At 45.6% G+C, this 15,006-nt stretch overlaps 2 protein-coding genes across 3 annotated transcripts; both read left to right on the plus strand.

Annotated features, from left to right (window-relative positions):
• Nucleotides 1-560: 560 nt before the first annotated feature.
• LOC128089140 (keratin, type I cytoskeletal 12-like) lies at nucleotides 561-4,617 on the plus strand. The gene is made up of 8 exons (XM_052700259.1): nucleotides 561-1,319; nucleotides 1,890-1,972; nucleotides 2,189-2,345; nucleotides 2,719-2,880; nucleotides 2,972-3,097; nucleotides 3,460-3,677; nucleotides 3,937-4,019; nucleotides 4,302-4,617. The coding sequence occupies exons 1-8, from the start codon at nucleotides 705-707 to the stop codon at nucleotides 4,397-4,399; spliced, it is 1,542 nt and encodes a 513-aa protein (XP_052556219.1). The 5' UTR covers nucleotides 561-704; the 3' UTR covers nucleotides 4,400-4,617.
• Nucleotides 4,618-7,360: 2,743 nt separating this feature from the next.
• KRT222 (keratin 222) lies at nucleotides 7,361-13,284 on the plus strand. 2 transcript variants are annotated; one of them, XM_052700279.1, is made up of 7 exons: nucleotides 7,361-7,515; nucleotides 9,051-9,179; nucleotides 9,408-9,628; nucleotides 9,763-9,813; nucleotides 10,556-10,629; nucleotides 10,736-10,841; nucleotides 11,533-13,284. In XM_052700279.1, the coding sequence occupies exons 1-7, from the start codon at nucleotides 7,420-7,422 to the stop codon at nucleotides 11,744-11,746; spliced, it is 891 nt and encodes a 296-aa protein (XP_052556239.1). In that variant the 5' UTR covers nucleotides 7,361-7,419; the 3' UTR covers nucleotides 11,747-13,284. The 2 variants fall into 2 exon arrangements, with proteins under 2 accessions (XP_052556239.1, XP_052556240.1); XM_052700280.1 differs by lacking the exon at nucleotides 9,763-9,813.
• Nucleotides 13,285-15,006: the final 1,722 nt, after the last annotated feature.

Raw genomic sequence — 15,006 nt, forward strand, 5'->3', positions numbered from 1 at the left:
TCAGTTGACAAATCCAGTGATATAATTAACCCAGGACAAAGGAAAATCAATTTTTTGTCTTTCAAAATAACTTAGAAATAAAACTATATCGATTTTGAAGAGCTTCCAGCTCAAAGCTTCTAACTTAGAGCCACGTTTGATCTTCTCGCTAAGTTCTTATTTGGCACCCAGAGAACACCGATCTGCCACAGGTTTGTACCAGAAAAGTGCTGTGGATAGAGACACATTTTTGACACGCATGCTGGGAAGTATCACACGAAAGGGATCGTTCTGCTCACTCAAGCATAATTCTATGAAAATAGCCCCAAACCAAGAAAGCAGTGAATATGCAGTGACAAAAAAATTATTTAAGATGGATTTAAATGTGAAAAGAAATTTGCGCTCCATTGCACATGGCAAAACATCATCTCGATGTCTCAGCTCTACCCCACCCATTTCTCCTCATACAAACACCTGCAGGGTGCCAGATTTCCGCTCCCATGGGCAATTTAGATTTGCACGTATCATTTAGTTTGCCCTGGATTTACTAAACTGCTTTTCTCCTCCCTAAATTCGAAAGAGAGAGAGAATTCAGGGCTCTGTTTGGAGGCGGGGTTGGGGCCAGGGTGCTGCCACCACGACAGCCCCTATAAAAAGGGACCTCGTCCCCGATCTGCCCCGCTCCGCACCCTGCCTGGCCGAGCAGCCCAGCCCTGCGCAGCGCCATGGCCCTGTCTGTGCGCAGCACTGTGGGATCCCGGCAGTTCTCCTCTCGGAGCGGCCTTGGCGGGGGCTCTCTGCGGATGGCTGGCAGCAGCACTGGAGGCGGCTTTGGCGGCAGCGGCCTCGGGTTTGGCGCTGGATCCGCCGGAGGGTTCGGTGCTGCTTCCTTGCTCGGCTCTGGCTTCGGCGGGGGCTTTGGGAGCAGCGCAGGCAGCGGCTTTGGCGGAGGCTTCGTTAGCGGCTCAGGAGGCGGCTATGGAAGCGGCTCAGGCAGTGGCTTTGGTGGGGGTTTAGGAAGCGGTTTTGGGAGCGGTTCAGGCGCCGTTTTTGGAGGTGGCTTTGGCAGCGGCGCAGCTGCTGGTTTTGGAGGTGGATTTGGCATCGGTGGTGGTGGGGATGGCGGCCTTCTTTCTGGTTCTAAAAAAGAAACGATGCAGAACCTCAATGACCGCCTGGCCGCTTATCTGGACAAAGTGCGATCCCTGGAGGATGCCAATACGGAGCTGGAACGTAAAATCCGAGAGTGGTATGAGAAAAATGGGCCTGGAGCTGCTGTTCCGGGATCTGGGAACGACTACAGTAAATATTACCCAATAATTGAAGATCTTCGAACCAAGGTAGCAAAGCTATGTACTCAATGCATCTCTGCGTTTGCAAATCATTGCAGCACATTTGGAAAACAATAACAATTTCCTTTCAGAAACCAAGAGCAAAGCTACCGATGGATGCATGCAATCATCCTGCACTGCAATCATGTGTGGAACTTTCCATGTATGATTAATTTTGGTTCTGTAGCTCTGTCACACAATGCTGTGAAGTGACTTGGTTTAATGTGAATAAGGAAGCAAGCAGTGGAGTCCAGCTGTGCAAACTCTTGTTCAAATGTTCACATTTTAGAAAGTTTTGTATTTTTAAAATCACAAATTCAATTCATAAATTAGACAGACTTCCTGGCAAATCCTTCAGAGATTCTAAACTATACAGGGCAAACTAGCATTCTTCCATTAAGCGAAACAAGACAATTTGCAGAGGCTGGAAATCTGTCCTATATACGTTCATAGTTATTTATGCAATGGTCTAAGAAGTTACTTTTGTCACACTCAGAATAAGAGCTGTGCAAGAAGCTGTGCTGAGCTGCAAAGCCCTTGGGCTGTGAAATCATTCTCTGGTCGGTGCTTGTGTTCCAGATCATCAATGCGACTATCGACAATGCGAGAATCATCCTGCAGATTGACAATGCCAGGCTGGCTGCTGATGACTTCAGACTGAAGTAAGTATCTCTCAGTACTGCAAAACCTCTCCCTGGTACTCGGGGGGAAACGTTCTTAGTACTCGCAAATCTCTTTCACTGAAGAATAAGTTAACAGAAATACTATGAGAATTTTGTGCATTAAGATTTCATACCAAAAGCTGTAGGAGTAGAGTAACAGTGTGCATTTGGCCACATTATCCACATTAAAGGCATATTTAACTACTTATTTTTCAGATATGAGAATGAAGTGGCTCTTCGCCAGAGTGTGGAGGCTGACATCAACGGTCTGCGCAGAGTTCTGGATGAGCTGACCTTGACAAGAGCCGATTTGGAGATGCAGATTGAAAGCCTGAATGAAGAACTGGCTTATCTCAAGAAGAATCACGAAGAGGTATACGTTTTTTCTTTATATGTTCATAGAACAGCAGATGGAAGTGTGAAACATCCAATTATTCCCTCAGTTACACACGTGGCAGATCCTTGGTTTCACGTCAGTATTTCATTTGCTCGCTGTTCTTTTCTGAGCTTGCTCAGGAGATACGCAATGAATCAGAAAGTTAAATCAAATCCATGAGGCAAATGGAAATGACAGGCAGGATCTGTGTCATATTTCGACATTTCATATTCTTCAAAGAAGAGGCAGAACGTAATTAGGAAGGGTTCCCATGGAAAAAGAATTTGTGTCGCACACATTTCTTTGCATACGTTGCTGGTAGAAGTATTTTGCCTTTTATTAAGATAATTTTTACTTCAAATCTTTCCAGGAGCTCCAGGGTCTCCAGAGCAGCGCAGTTGGCCAAGTCAGCGTTGAAATGGATGCAGCCCCAGGAATTGACCTCACCAAGCTTCTGAATGACATGAGGGGGCAGTACGAAGTCATTGCTGAGCAAAACCGAAAAGAGGCTGAAGCGTGGTTCAATGAAAAAGTAACAACCTCACTGACGGAAAATTCGGCCCAACGCGTGTAACCGTGAGTGCCCAGAACAGAGGAGTTACTCTTCCTCTTTGCCATTTCAGAGTGGGGAGCTGAAAAGGGAGATCTCCACCAACACCGAGCAGCTTCAGTCAGGGAAAAGTGAGATCACCGACCTGAAACGGACTCTTCAGAACTTGGAAATTGAGCTGCAATCTCAGCTTGCCATGGTATGTGGAAACTGCTAATTAGACAGAGAACCTTCTCCAACTTACCAGCTCTTTTTAGATCTTATACTTTTCTACAGGATCAAAGGTTTGCATGTATTTCCTATTAAATCCTGCATTCTTTTAGTTCTTAAATAGCAGTACACAATTGGATTGCGAGTTGCACGTTATAAAGCAAGTGAACTTTCATGTCCACATTCAGTGAAGCAGCAAAAGCTAATTAACAAACCAGGATTTCAAGAAAAAAACAAATACCTCTGAACAGTGAGGCTACACTTACTGCCATCAAACTGATTCTGTTGTTTTGTATTTGTAAGGAATCCTTCTTCCTCAGTCAGCTATTACTCAATGTCTTTCCTACACAGAAAAAATCCCTTGAAGACACGTTAGCAGAAACAGAAGGAGGTTACTGCGCTCAGCTTTCACAAATGCAGCTTCAGATTGGGAACCTGGAGTCTCAGCTGCTGCAGGTCAGGGCTGACATGGAGCGCCAGGGCGCGGAGTATCAGCAGCTTCTCGACATCAAGTCTCGCCTGGAAATGGAGATCGAAACCTACCGCCGCCTGCTGGACGGCGAGTTTGTGTAAGGAAAGCGTCCAAAATCTTTGTTTTATTTTCAGTAACAGTATCCTCTCCAGGAAGAGTCAAAAACAAGCGCTGCGCTCACCAAAAGACCAGTAAGGCAGATGGGCCGATTCTGAAAACTGGCTCTTCTTCACAGACATCTTGAGTTCCACACAGTATTTAATTAACCTATGAATGCCAACCTGAAGAGGAAATAACACAAACTCTCCTGAGCGTGACAAACACTGCAGCACTGCGTGTCTCTGCTTCATTTTCAGGGGTGGCGGGCAGGGAGTTGTATTTGAAAGCTCATCTTTGACGGGGCCGAAGTCACAAACGCAGTCACTGGATTCTTCTCAGGGTAGGCAGAACTCAACCGAATAAAGCTTTGCTGTAATAGCCCTTGAACACTGAAATTCAGGCAAATATCGATGTTTGGCATAACCAGCAGAACTACCAGACACAGAACCATTAAGTACCCATTCAGAATTATTTCCAAAGTTTTAAAGTAAAATAATGCATGCCATTCTGTTTAATTACATCATAGTTCTTTGGAACAAGTAACTAATTTCCACGCAGCTGTCCATGTGAGGTGTGGTAACAACTGGCTCAATATTTGCTTTGTGTCCTTTGTGATGCTCAGATCCCACCAAAACCAGGAAGATCAAGACCATCGTTGAGGAAGTGGTGGATGGAAAAGTTGTTGCATCGCACGTGAAGGAAGTTGAAGAGAAGATATGAGGCACAACCTGAGGTCGCAAAGATCCATTCTTTCCATGTTTCTTTCCAAGCAGGAGTATAAACAAGTTTGTTCTTTCAAATGGAGTAAAAAAAAAAATAGATTGGCTTTTTGCTAAGATTCTCTGATAGAAGCAGAACATAATTTTTCATTCTTAGCACCCATGCAATACAGTTTCCACTTCAGTCCATTGGTATTAGCTGCATTATTTTCATGGTGTTCTTTAAGTCTATCATCAATTCTTTATTCAGTTACTAGAAACATTGTGCACACCTCCAATCAAATATGCTTTCTATATTTCTGAGTTACTAGAATTAATAGATAATACATTTTTGCTGTTTTAACCAAGTTTTCCAAATTTCTTGACTAATAAAAGGACTCAGCAAGCTTTAAGATATTAATCTCCTTTCATTCTTTGCGTCACCACCGAGGACTCCTGAGCCATATCTTCCATTCTGTTCAGCATTTTGCTTCACCATATGTAATATCCACAGTACTGCGCTCCTCACATAGAGGCATTAATCCAATGTTAGAACATGAAAATAATTTTTAAAAACTGCTTAAACTTGGGATTAAAGGAATAGTGGATAAAAAATAAATAAATAAATACAAAATAAATAAAGCAAGCTATCAACTTGCAGCCATGTAGAGGACGAAGAGAGAAGTTTCTGCCAGCGGTGCAGCGGCTGCCGCCGCAGGGGAGCGGAGCGGCTTCACCGATTTCCAAGCGCGGCACAAACAGGGAGAGGCGCTCCGGAGCGCCGCCTGCTGGACGCACCGTCGTCCGTTCTGAGCCCTCGGTCTGACTGCCGGCCGCCCGGCGGCGAGCTGCTCAACATCCGCCGTTCCGAACAAAACGAAGAGCCGGTCCACAACCCCCCCAACCTGCACCTCCATCTTTGTGCGCGAGTCCAAATGTTGACCATTTCTGTGTGATTCGCAGATAAGAGAACACACTGCGACCTCCTGTGAGCATCCATGGTGCCTCCAGAATACAAACGTTCTGCACGTTCCATCACGTCCCTTCAACATTTGACTCAAACTCAAATTCTGATGGCAGCACAGATTTCATGCTGTGCTTCTGTTTCGCTCTCTGCAAACCCAACGATGAGCACGACTTCGCTTCCCGCTTGGAACGAGCAAAAGCCAGGGTAATAAAAACAATCAGAGGATGAAATCAGTACGGCAAAACCACCGTGTCTGAAAGCCAACCACTACATAAAAGTCACCGTGATAAATGCCAGAGAGAAATTAATTAGAAGATTGTTATACACATGTCAGTATGAAGAGGTAAAAATCAGGAGCATGTGACAGACAGCATCTCCACTGTGAAGAGAAAAGTGTGTTTCTTCCACATTCCTCTTCCAAGATCACGTGTTTTCCACACAGCCTACATGAAGAAATACGAAGTAATACATCGTGTCAAGGAATGCAGCTGTGATCGCTGTGAATAATCATTGGGAATTCAGAAATTTTTAGATTTCAGACATTTTTGTACTATTGCAGATTTCTACTTTACCTACAAGCACGATAATCCTGAATTTAATACTATGATCTAAAAGATAAAGTAGAATCACTTATGATTACTAGAAACCACTCAATTTATGGTCTGTTCTGTCACCAATGGCGAACCAAAGGAGCCTGCAACCACAGTGACATTAGCACAGAATCCAAAGAATTGACAACTGGTATTTAGACGACAAAAATCCAACACCTGCAATAAACTGAAAGTTGCTAGGATCCAACATGACACAAAAGCTGGTGAAAATAAGGTAGCTTAAACCTACCTTAGAGCTGCAGCAACGTCAGAGCCAGATGGCCCCCTTACGCTTGGAAAAAGGGAAGGAAAAACAAAGTTTTCAGCAATGAGATCAACATTTCAGCTCTTGACACCTTTTGATGCACAACATTTGGTTTGTTGGGACCAAGTCCAACACCCAGACCTCTGCACCGCACTTCAAACAGAAACATTTCTGAGCAGCAGCCCTGACTGCCTGGTGGAAGCAGAAGACATTCTGAGCCCCAGGGAACTGCAGGGCAGCTGCAAAGCACCGCTACTGTGATGAAAAGTTAAAAAAAAAACTATGCAATATTTGCTTGGACACAGGGCTTCCTCCTTTCTTGTTCATACCCTCCTAAGCTAAAAAAATCTTATGTTTGTTTCACGGATGTGGATCAACGAAAAAACTGACAATAATTGTTTTTAGAACTAAGTAAAAGTAGAATGTTTACGATAGCTGCCGAAAAAACAGTGGAGAACAAAACATTCTCATTCCTGCCCAGGTCAGCTGGAGAACAACCAGTTCACAGAAATCCAAGCGCTACATGGGATCCTTTCACATGTGCCAGCAGACAGTCAGGAACAAGGAAGCCTTGTGCACACAAGGAGACTTTGAAGTGGAACAAGGCTTTGACTTCTTCAAAGGAGCATCTTGTAAGATTACTGCCTCTTTCCCCTCGTTTTACTGATGTATGCTGCAGTCCAAAACACATCGCTTTGTGGGTTCATTTTCTTAGTGGAATCAGAATTTTTACTAAATATCCCACACTGCACACTGCTGAAAAAACTTCAGAAAGTTAAAGGAAGTTCTTACCATACACGATCATTGAGGCTGTAACTACTCAGCAGTTAAAACAGGCCAGGGAACAGAACGTTTTGTAGAAAGCAGGACAGACTGCCTCCACTTCCCGCCCTCCATGTAGCAATGGGGAAAGTAAGACTCGTATCTCCTATCCTCACACATTTTGAGGTTATAAAAAACCCGAACTTAAAGCATAACAGAAACACGAAGACACTGCACGCGTTCACTTCCACACACAAGCTGAGCATCCTGATTCCAGCCGCGCCGAAGCACCAGGCGCCGCGATAGCAGACACCTGCAGGACGGACGTCGCTCCGCCGCCCAGAACGGAGCTCTGCGGCTTTAAGAGCCGCCGCTGCTCTGCCTCCTCCCGCCGCAGGCTCTGCAGAGCCCCCCCACCCCCAGCGAGGCCGGGCACCAAACGGGAGCATGGGAGGGGGATGGAAGCGGCCCGGCTGCTCGGGGGCAGCGGGGCAAAGTATGAAACGGCCGACACCAGGCATCAGATAAGGAGCGCCGCCTCAGCGAGGACCCAGGTAATGACTTCATGCAGACACCTTCCAGAGGAGGAGGCAGCCCTTGTCCGTGCAGCTCCTCCCTCAGCCTCTGTGAGGTACGGCATTGTCTTTTCCATGCAGCATATTACGGGGGACGGGATTTTGGTTTTACTGCAGTAAGATTTGGACTGGAAGAGAAAGAAAAGGTTTTGTTTACGGCCTAAATGCGCGCTAACGGAGAGCCGTGCAGCCCTGCTCTGTACCTGCACAGCGCACTGCTGGCTGCACAGCCACACGAGCTGCACTCTGTTACCACACAGCAGGCGAGAATCTCGAATATCGGAGGCGAGGTAAAGGAGCCATTAATTTGAAGAAAGCCTTCCAGCTTTTAGCACCTCTATTAAAGAAACCTGTGCCTTTTCAGGGCCTCTTTCCTAATGCTCACAGTAAAACTGCCATACTTTTCAGTAAATATAATTTGTTCTTCCATACAGATTCGTGACAGCTTATCAATGGGCAGTGCTGCTGGTTTCGGTTTATATACAAACCATCTCTAAAACCTAAAAGCCTTGAAACAAAACAGCAAACCAAGTGACTGACATCAAATGCCAAGAGACTCAATCTGCAAATCAGACACGCTGTCACCCAGCCGTGCTGCAGAAGAGGGACTGCAGGCATTGGGAGCTGTGTTGAAGCACTGCTCACAGTGCTGCTGCAGCGCCTGCTGGAGCCCCAGGCCAGGCCAGGCCTGCAGCTGAGCGTGGCACAAAGCAGCCCAGCAGAGCCACGACAGCTGTGGGACAGCAACTCTGCAGGGACGAGCAGGGAGCACTGAGCGAGCCCTTCCAGAACAGCCAACTGCAGGGTTTCACCAAAATGGTGGTGTGATGGTGGTCATTACCATAGGTTACAATACTGGAGGGTGGGGGAAACGTTTGTAACACCTGACCTTAAAGAGTTCCTTTCCATCGTGAGCTGCGCAGACGAACTGCTACAGTGCACGTGGCTGTCAGCACACAGCAAGCCAACCTTCCCTTCCCATTCTGTGCAAATTAATTAACCTGTTCTTAAAGAACAAGAAGTTGTAGGCTTGGACAGAGATGCTATTCAGGTAATGCATGGAGGTGCTTGCCCTCAAATAGCAATCTGCTCAGGCAGGAACATAATGAGAGCTATTATCAACTGTAACATATTCATGCATCCCTTTCTATAAAGCTGTCCCTAGAAACAAATATTAAAAATACATTACAACTAAAGACCATTTCCACTGCAGTTCCCCTGCCTGCATGAAGCCAAGCCTGTGTGCTCAGGAGTTGGATGTGGGCTAAATACAACCATTTGGGTTGCACTGGAATTCCTCTACAAGAAATGTTGGGGCTGCAGACAGCCAACGACTCCCCATGCACAGCAGGATAGCTTCCTCATTACACAGCACACAGAATGTTAACTCATCACTGCCAGCTCTAACAAATCTATGGGAATCTAAAAAAATCCTAACAAGAGATCTTTGTGTGCCTGCTTAGTTTATTTTTATATAAATATTTTTATGTCATCTGTTTCTTTATCCCCTGCAGCAAGAAGCAGCTCCAGTGAAAAGAATGGACAAAGATGCAGAAGCGTTGCAGGCGGCCAGAGCAGAGCTGAGCGAGGCCCGGCGGCAGTGGCACCACATGCAGAGCGAGATCGAATCCCTGCACGCTGTGGTAAGGAAAATAACCCAGGGCCGCATGCTTTTATCCTCTCTTAAATGATTACAGGTTTTACTGGAAAATATCTCAGCCTTAACAAAGTTTACCTTAAAAACTATTGTACTGTTGTTCTTAATAATATTCTTAGAGGACTCGACACAAAAACAGTCTGACCGTTAATGACAAGTATGTACAGCATCTTCGCGGACACTTTCCAGATCTTACAAGAGTTAAATTCAACAGGAAAAGGGCTTGGAGCGCTCGCTGCGTGCCACGGAGCAGCAGTACCACATGCAGCTACAGAACTTAGAGGCGGAGATTGAATGCTTGGAGAAGGACCTGCAGGAAGTGAGGAGAGGCATCGAGAAGCAGCTGCGAGAGCACGAAATTCTCCTGAACACGAGGATGAAGCTGGAGGAGGAGATTGCAACGTACCGCAGCCTGCTGGAGCAGGAAGAGAACAGGTACTGCTGGCTGAACTCACGTTGTCTTCCTCTTCAGAACTCCCCAGTGAAATAACCATCGCATTGTAAATACAAGAGCCACTCAGTAAAATGTGGTATTATAAAATCCTTACAAGCGTTTTCATTGTGCTCAGCTTTACCAGTTCCACACTTATGGATGTCAGACTTCTCTCAGTACACTGCAGGTAATAACGAGCTGCCTGCACGCTCACTGGAGGCACTGCTGTCAGTGCAGGTCTGTGTGGCTGCTCCCGTGGGATCACACGAAGGATCCCTTTGCATGAGGCTCGTATCACTCAGCACCACCTGAAACAAGTGTCAGTCACACATGTGGGGCTCTGCACATCAGCACGCTGTCTAACAGTGTCTGGCAGTGACACTCTGCTTTAGCTGCTCCTTGTCTGCCCTCCCCAGCACACTGAACACCAGCACTTTCACGTGCAGATCTGCGAGAGGCAGCTACAGCTCTGCCAGCAACAGAGGATAAGGAAATGCACAGCATCGCTTCCACTGGTACCCAAACAAAACAGGGCTCAGAGAGCTCTCAGCAGATCACTGCCTCCCTCAGATGATGCAGGGCCTTCGCCCAGCAGCCTCACACATTTGAATAAGATTCCACACAAGGGACTCAGATTCAGTGCTTCTAACTCTGTGAAAATACACTCAACACAGTATTAATAAAAATAAATCTCTCTACCTGGCACACAACCGACACACTATAACCTGTTCAAATTGCTGACAAAATTAAACAGACATTTTCACTTTCTTTAGTTTTACATTCAGAACAAGAAATCCTAATGGTTACTACAGTCAAACTGAACTTCTCATACTCCTCCTATTTTTAAATTGCCCACAGCTTGTGAAACAAGTGATGGATTAAAGTAATTCAGTGCTATGAGGTGCTGGTGAAGCTGTTTATTTTTGCAGGTACGGCTGCTCCATACCCGAGCAGAAGGGCAGGAAGCCCAGCCTCACCACGACCGCCCTCACGCTGCCTGCAGGTCGGTGCTCGCCGCCCCCTGGGCTCACGGCCTCCACAGAGCTTCAGAGCTGGGCTGCTGCCACCCCCCATCCACCTGCATGGCACATCTGCATTTTCTTTTACAGATGGAGTAAAGAAGCACGAAAGTGACAAGATGGAGTTGATGACAAAACAAGCAGTCCTAGAAGGAAATATTATGAAGCAAAGTGCTGAAGCTCATGGCACTATAAAGTAAGATAAGCATCAATTTAAGAAAATATTTAAATGTGAATCTGGGGCATTACAATTTGCTCTCTGATTTTTCCTTCCTTAAGTATCCACACAGCTAGGAAGCTCCAGAGTAGCAGTGGTAGTTCAAGTTCTATTGAATGGTGTGTTTTAACAATATTAAAAATTAAACATCTCTTTATTAGCATTTACTTCCTGAGCTAGCAATATCATGACGCTGCTTCTAACTGCAATTTCTGTCAAGAATGAAACTATTAATGCATTTAGTTAAAGCTGAAAGTAAACGAGCCCATGCCGTGTCTGCAAAGTCCCTCTGGGGCGTTTTTACACACATAAATTCAGGCCTGGCTCTATTGGGAAACCCCTCTGTTCTGCTGATTACTACAGAGGGAAGGAGAGCCTGGCTGTTCAGGGGGCATCTGAGGGCTGGAATGTTTTATTCTTTCTCCTTGGAAACAAACTATCTGTGTTCAGAGCAATGGTTTTGTATCCAAGTCTACTTAAAAGCGTACAAACAAAACCACACTGAAATGTCCCCTCGACTTGGCTTTCCAGAAGGAAGCTGTTCAAATTTTAATCAGCGAATAAATAAATAAGAACTCTGGTTACTCAGTGAAACATTTTAAAAGCAGTCCCGAAGTTACGTGTTGCACAGCACCTACAGGGCCCAAACACCTGTGCTTTGCTGTTTCAGGACAGAAAAAGTGGACGAAGTCATTAAGCAGTGGGAAGGCTCTTTCTTCAAGGACAACCCGCGCTTGAGGAAGAAATCCGTTTCGCTGCGCTTTGACCTGCACCTGGCAGCGGCCGAGGAAGGGCGCAAACCCAGCCAGCAGAAAACCCTGCCTGCCATCGAGGTCAGGCTGGTGATGAGGCGCTCGTGCAGCATTCCCTCCATCACACCCTAGCGCTGGGCACAGCAGGCCGGAGCCCCCACCTCCATACGGCCCTGCGCACGACGCACAGCGGCGGGGAGAAGAGAGGAGAGGCAGATCCCGCCAAGCCTGACTGCCTCCAGCTTCCTGCTCTGGGCGCAGGGCGCAGTTCTCTCATCGCTGTTGTTTTGTAGTACTTCTCCAAACATTAAAAGAATTAAACTGTAACTTTGTACCTCGGCAAGAGAACTCCGGGAATGAGAACCACATATTTCATTCTCTTCTTCAATACTGCATATGCATATTGGCTGATGAACCATTCCTATCATAATTGTCATACTTGATAGATATTTTAAAACACTTTCTAATAGAAAAAAAAAAAAGTGACATGCAACAACGCTCTTAAAACACACCAGGTATTAACCAGCAATTGTCTTTCAAAAGTGAATAGTATTTTTAAGCATTTTTTAGGCAGCAACTGAGCAAAAACGTCTCTCCCCTATGACCATGGACACATTTCTCAGCAGTGCCATTACAAACAAATAACACTGAGCTGTATGGTTCTGCTGCTTTTGAAGCAGGGATTCCCACTGAAAATCAATCATTCTCTTAGCTCTACTTGTGCATCTGCAAAACGACTCCCAGCCATATTGAGAATCAAATTTAAGGAGTCAAGCATCCATTTTTAATACCGATATTTAATTCATTTTGTGAGTAGTTGCAACGTGAATTTAAATACCTTCAATAGATTCCTCTCCTGACAAATCCTGTAGGTAAAACTGGCCCCTGACCCAGCACACAGCAGATCACTGAGCTGCCAGGTCACGACCACTATGGCTTCAGTGGGACGGACAAAATAAGGGCTGCGTGTGCTGAGTCAGAGCTGCCAGCACATGAAGTGCCCCTGGAGGCAGCAGGCAGAGCAATGGGCAATACAAAGCAGAGCTGGCAGTCCTGCATCTGCACACGGACAGAAACCAGAAATGGAACCCCAACATGCTTTATGAGACCACGGGACAAACTTCAAACAAACAAAACAGAGTAAGGACGTTTGTTTACAGGGATTTAAGGAGGTCAGAAACTCCTGCTGGGATCACTGGAACTACGGGGGCTCAAAGCAAGAAAACACACAGACAGAATCTGCGGGATCCAAAGCAGCAGGAAAGGATTGACTGCAGTGTCAGTGAGTGCCATATGACTCAAGGCACGGGTCACAGGACTGGCACCACAAAGTCCTCCGCCGTTCAGTTACGCTTCTGCCTTTTATCAACAGCAAGAACGCCATGTTTACGCTGCCCACGGTTCTCTATCTACTGTATAAAGCTGGCTAATTATCATTAACCTTAAAACTGATCTGGTGGTGTTAATACCTGAGTTGGCATCCTGAATGTAACAGCCTCTCCTGGCATTTTCACTATGCAGCTTTTTTGTGTGCTGTACTCTATATTTCACAATACTTGAATTTAAACTAAGTTTTAATTGCTTTAAGGCACTTTAAACAGGGATACAAACTTACCAAAGCAAATAGCAGTACAACAATAAAAATAATAAAACAGAGTTTGCCCATGCTGCTTTGTGAGCTTCAGTGTGTCTGTCCTGGGGGGTCTGGGTGGCAGAGAACACAAACTAAAGCTGTAGGTAAGAAAATCCACAGCACTGCATCTGAGCACTTTGCAAAGCTCCCTGCACTACAACTCCAACTCCCCGAGGACCTCTACCAGCACGTGGGAGCTGTGTGTCCTCCTACTAAACAATCTGCTGCTAACTCCAGCCAACCTGACGAGACCTCTGTGTGAGTGCCATACCAGGAGCAGATGATGGCATCTGGCTTACAAAGCAATGATCTAAAAGATAAGCTGGCTGGCGAAAGTAAAGAGCAAGTAAACACGTAACAGAAACTTGGTTGAACACATAACCTTACAGCTCCTCTCACGCAGGCAGAGCTTGCACAGGCACATCGCCATTACCATACACACAGAAAGCCCTGGCAGCTCCACAGTAACCAAAAATGGAAAACCTTACCCACAGACAGATTTTTTCTTTGGCCAGTGAGCGCCCGGCTCACTCTTGGACCCCAGTTTGGGGGTTTCTTGGGGTTTCTCTTCCTCAGCCTAACTCCAAATGTCTTCCCTTGTAACACAAATCTCAGCAGAACAGTACAGAGCACAGACCCGGCCTTAATCTTGCAGTACTATCTAAACATTATTTTAGAATATTGGTATTATTGTGCATTAGTCACACTCATTTGGGAAGCTTAAGCAACCAGAAAAATTGCTGCCCTTAACTGCACATTTCATCACCTACACACCTGACCTCGCTGTTTCTGAAGCCGTCTCAGTACAGCAGCAGCAGCACAAACACATCCTGAGCTATCCTGCAGTGAGAGCTGTATTCCATCCACACAGCTGTAACACTCAGCTCAACAGCTCCTAAAACACACAGCTTCTGATTAAAGCTGGAAACCAGCTGTAGTAACTCAGCTGTACAGTTTTATGACCACGAAACCTGAGGCTAATAGAAAAAAACACTGCAGCACATAGTAATAGCTGGCTTTGTTACTACAGCACTGCAGGCAGCCCACCCTTCCCTGATCAAAGGGCTGCTTCTCCACATGGGACTGCTTGACACGGAATTCCTCCCCCATATCAAGAACTGCTGCGACTCTCAAACTGATTCAAATATGCACCCTGTTTTTAACTTCATTTTCTTCCCCTAAAGTACCGATACAAGGGAGTATCTTTTAAGTTACCTGCAAAATTGCTCTTTTCAAATTTCTTTGTTGGCTCATAAACTACCCAAACCTCCACAGGCGTCAGTGTGAACTATAGGTGGGTGTGCATGGGCACAAGAAGAGCCAAGTAAAACCAAGTAAACCAAAGAAAACAGTAAATTGCTGACCTTGGAAACATGTACAATGATTCAGAATTAGCATGGAACTGCATTGAACATTCCAGTAACTTGTGCAAATTTAATGCAACATCGAACACAATTTCATGAACAATGCAATGCAATGAATGCATGGAGTCAAATCCAAGACAAAACAGGGTTATTTTTCACTTCTGTAAGTATTTTATCTTTACCTTACAAACGTTCTGCCCAAGTGAAGCTGGAGGACCAAAAGGCTGCAGATTTGGCTGTTGGAGGATCTTTTCAATTGTCATATTCCTTCTGTTGTCAAATGCAAGTCAGATTATTCTGTGTAATACCACAAATCTCCATTAGCACACTGTGAGCAGTGGGGGCAGAGCTCATCCCTTCATGTGTCCATGAAAGCATGCTTACTTAAGAACAAA

Source organism: Tympanuchus pallidicinctus, unplaced genomic scaffold, assembly GCF_026119805.1.
Source record: "Tympanuchus pallidicinctus isolate F22 unplaced genomic scaffold, pur_lepc_1.0 scaffold39, whole genome shotgun sequence".
In the NCBI taxonomy this organism is placed as follows: Eukaryota; Metazoa; Chordata; class Aves; order Galliformes; family Phasianidae; genus Tympanuchus; species Tympanuchus pallidicinctus.